The 3785-nt window shown below is 41.7% G+C and overlaps 1 protein-coding gene across 1 annotated transcript; it reads right to left on the reverse strand.

Annotated features, from left to right (window-relative positions):
- Nucleotides 1-1628: 1628 nt before the first annotated feature.
- Nucleotides 1629-2750, reverse strand: LOC106966079 (olfactory receptor 52M1). The gene has a single exon (XM_015062156.3). It carries the CDS (start codon nt 2602-2604, stop codon nt 1651-1653), a length of 954 nt encoding a protein of 317 aa, XP_014917642.3. The 5' UTR covers nt 2605-2750; the 3' UTR covers nt 1629-1650.
- Nucleotides 2751-3785: the final 1035 nt, after the last annotated feature.

Raw genomic sequence — 3785 nt, forward strand, 5'->3', positions numbered from 1 at the left:
TAAATGAACACATTCTAGATATCCCAATAGTCAGAATCAGAAATCATTTATTCTGGTTGTTGTATAGTGATCTTTCATTTGCACTTGACTACTTCCCTTCATACTAAGGTCTGTGATCATTTGTTGTATACCTAAAGCTCAATAGACTCAACATCTTCCTGCCTGGTTATAGTTAAGGGTTTGTAATCCAACTTTGAGTTGCATCCAGTTCTACCCTTTTGAAGGGGAACTGATCTGTGCATTCGCAGTTGGGACTGACTATAGTGTCAGCTGTGTAAGAGACATTAAGTATGCAACCATTCAGACCTTTAGGAAAAGAGCTTTTCATCTTTTCCACAGCTGAGTAAAATGAGGGTCATAAGGACTAGAGGCTTTGGAATTCTAAACCACTGAATTCCATGCGGCATCTGGCTGGCTCAGTCGAGTGTTGGACTTGATTTTTGGCTCAGGTCATAATATCAGGGTCATGGGATCAGGCCTAGATCCCCCTGTTGGCTCAGCACTAAGTATGGAGCCAGCTTGAGATTCTCTCCCCCTCCCTCTGCCCCTCATGCTCACTCATGAATGCTCACTCTCAAATTTTTAACTGCTGAATTCTTTTTTTTTTTTTTTTTTTACCTCCTATAAACTGAGTCACCTTGGGCAATTCTTCTGTCACTTCTGGGAATATCCATTTCTTATGTGCAAAGCAGGGACAGTAACTGCCTACAAACTGTGGTTAAGAATCACATAAGTAACTTTCAACAGCACCTACTTAACTAGCAAGGTGTTCTGTAGTCCTTTTCTAGATATTGAACTAATACTTAATCTGGAAGGTAAAGTCAATGTTCCTAGAAATGCTAGAACTCCTAACTTCACCTTATTTTGTGATCAATTCAAAAAGACCATATGTAGTGAGGAATCCTACAGATGTACCCAGGGAGAGCTACTGCAAGGAGTAGAGGTTCTCCTCTTCATGGAGCCCTCACACGCTTCAGGCTACTTGACAGGAATGGGTCTGCAGAAGTACGAAGGTCATGTTGAAACCTGATCATCTTGTCCACTGCCCTTCATTAAGCTGATCTTTTTTTAACAGGCCATGTTCTTCTAGAACACTCCATGCTTTCTTAGTACAAGCAATTTTAGCATCTTGGCTTAAAGGCTTAAATCAAAATTGCTTTTCCTGTTAAGTCCACATGAATGAAATGACTCCATTTTCTTTTTTTTTTTTTAGAATTGAAGCCGGCACAGAAAAAAGTAGAACCTATTATATAACTTTCTAAACTCCAAAGCATTGGATCTAGGCATCTTAGAAGCTCTGCATGCAACTGATAAAGCAAGGGTATTCTATCCTATTTCCAATGTGTAAAATGTGAACAGTACTAACTACCTCACAAGTTAGTGTTCATTCAGCACTTAATTCTTATAAATATCTTACTATTTGTATTACTGAGGTCATCATAATTTCACCTTTACAGCTCAAATACCCTTTAGTCATTAAAATAAACATAAATAGAACTTAAAGCTGTACATTCTTAACATTCCTTTGGAATCACAAAAACTGGAGAACACTGGGCCTAACCTCTCAGACAGCTTGAAGCTCCCATTTGGCAAGCTGCCCACCATATTTAAATACCTTCTCCATATGTTTGAGAGGGAAGGAAGTAATGGTCACTTGAACTTAGTTTCTGTCTTCAGCATTTGGAGAAGCCGCTCCCGGATCTGCTTGGTGCGGACAGCGTAAACAATGGGATTAAGGATTGGAGGAATGAGGAGGTAGAAGTTAGCCAGTAAAGTGTGGATTGGAGGAGGTACCTGGTGACCAAATCGGTGAATGAGAGAAGAAACCACAATAGGAACATAAAAGATCAGAATGGCACAGATGTGAGAACCACATGTCCCCAGGGTTTTAAGTCGGGCTTCAGGTGTGGCTAGCCCCATCACGGCCCGGAAAATCATCACATAAGAGACAGCAATAGCCATGGAATCCAAGATTAGGACCAAAAAACCAATGCTTAGCCCATAGACATTGTTGACCCTGCTGTCACCACATGCCAAGGTGACCACAGCCATGTGCTCACAGTAAGAGTGTGAGATGACACGAGCCTTGTAAAGGGGAAGCCGTAGGCGGATCATCAAAGGCAGAGGTCCGATGTAGAGTACCCCCCGAAAGAGGGCAGCCAGCCCCAACCGTCCCACCATAGCATGAGTGAGCACTGTGGTATGATGTAGCGGGTTGCAAATGGCTACGTAGCGGTCCAAAGCCATGGCAAGGAAGATGCCTGACTCAACTGTGGCAAAGCAGTGGATGAGGAACATTTGGGCCAAGCAGGCATCCAGACCAATATCACCAGCACCAAACCAGAAGATTCCCAGCAGTTTGGGCATAGTAGAAGTGGATAGAACCAGGTCAACACCCGCCAACATACACAGAAAGAAGTACATGGGCTGGTGCAGGCTATTCTCCACCTTTACCACAGCCAGAATGGTGATGTTCCCCACCACGGCAACCAGGTACATGGAGCCAAAGGGGATGGAAAGCCAGAGATGCAGGGACTCCAGCCCTGGGATGCCGGCAAGCTGGAAGGAGCTGGGTACTGAGCAGGAATTTTGAAAAGTGAGCATGATTCATAAATGAACCTTCTCACTCATGCCCCAAAATGCAGTAGAAACTTTTTCTAGAAATATTTTATTAAATCCTATAATAAAGAATAGAATCATTGGTAAGATGCTATAAACTTCTTAAAAGAAATCATGGAACAATATCATAGTGTAAGTGTCATATTATTACGGTCACAAAATTTTACCTGACAAAAATTTGCCAAGCACAAGCCAAATACATATTTGAATGTAAGAGTATCTCTGTATAATAGGACTCCCAAGGAGCAATGTTCTTGCATCAATCATTGAAATGACCTAAGGCAGACCAGTACCTATTTAGTCCTTTAAAGGTAAACTATACGGTATCTCTCAGTATTCTATTAGGTCTCAAAATGAGAGCTTCTTGAAAAGACACATTGATAGACCCCCCAGGACTGTCTAGGCTCTGTGGTAAATCAAAGGTTAAGCTTCAGGCCAACACTTGCTATTGGATGATCTGAAACCTTTAATCTACAGGCCAAAAATCACTAAGACATGGACCGGTGAAGAAAAGGGACCTTGAAGGATAGAAACAAAGCAATTCTTGAAAAGCAAAAGCTGCTGAATGTAACTCAGTTTGTCTGCCAAGAGGCAGATCCTTGCAAGGGCCCTCTCCTTTTATGGAGGCTAAATAGAGGATAAGGCTCCAGAAGCAGAGCATTCTCCCCATTAGGGAAGAAGACCCATTCAGCTCTGAGTGGCATGAAGCCTAGAGGACAAGTATTTGGCCAAAGAAGAAATGTCCTACTTGGAGTTCAGGACAACTGGCTAAAGGAATATTTGTATTTTGAGAAAAGACCTAGAAGAAATCTTGTGTGGGTTTTTCTTCAGGGTCTAAAGGATTATACCAGAATGTTTCCTATCTATACTAGAGGAATGTCAAGGAAGGAGAAAAACATATAAGCTTTGTCTCCTACATCTTGAACCTTGTTGGGTTGACTATAGCAGATAGTTAATAGTCTGGGCTTTGGAATTTTCCAGATCTGGTTTCAGATCCTGGCAGTAGGAGCTGAAGCAAGTTTACATACATATCATATCCTATCATATAATTGACTTCAACTGACAACAAAGTTAAACACTTGTAGCCTAGAGGAGGCATGAGGATTAAACAAGAATGCAATGCTGACACATTAACAGTAAGCATTAGCTTTTCGCAGTTGAGAATA

The sequence above is a fragment of the Acinonyx jubatus genome, chromosome D1 (assembly GCF_027475565.1).
Source record: "Acinonyx jubatus isolate Ajub_Pintada_27869175 chromosome D1, VMU_Ajub_asm_v1.0, whole genome shotgun sequence".
Classification (NCBI taxonomy): Eukaryota; Metazoa; Chordata; class Mammalia; order Carnivora; family Felidae; genus Acinonyx; species Acinonyx jubatus.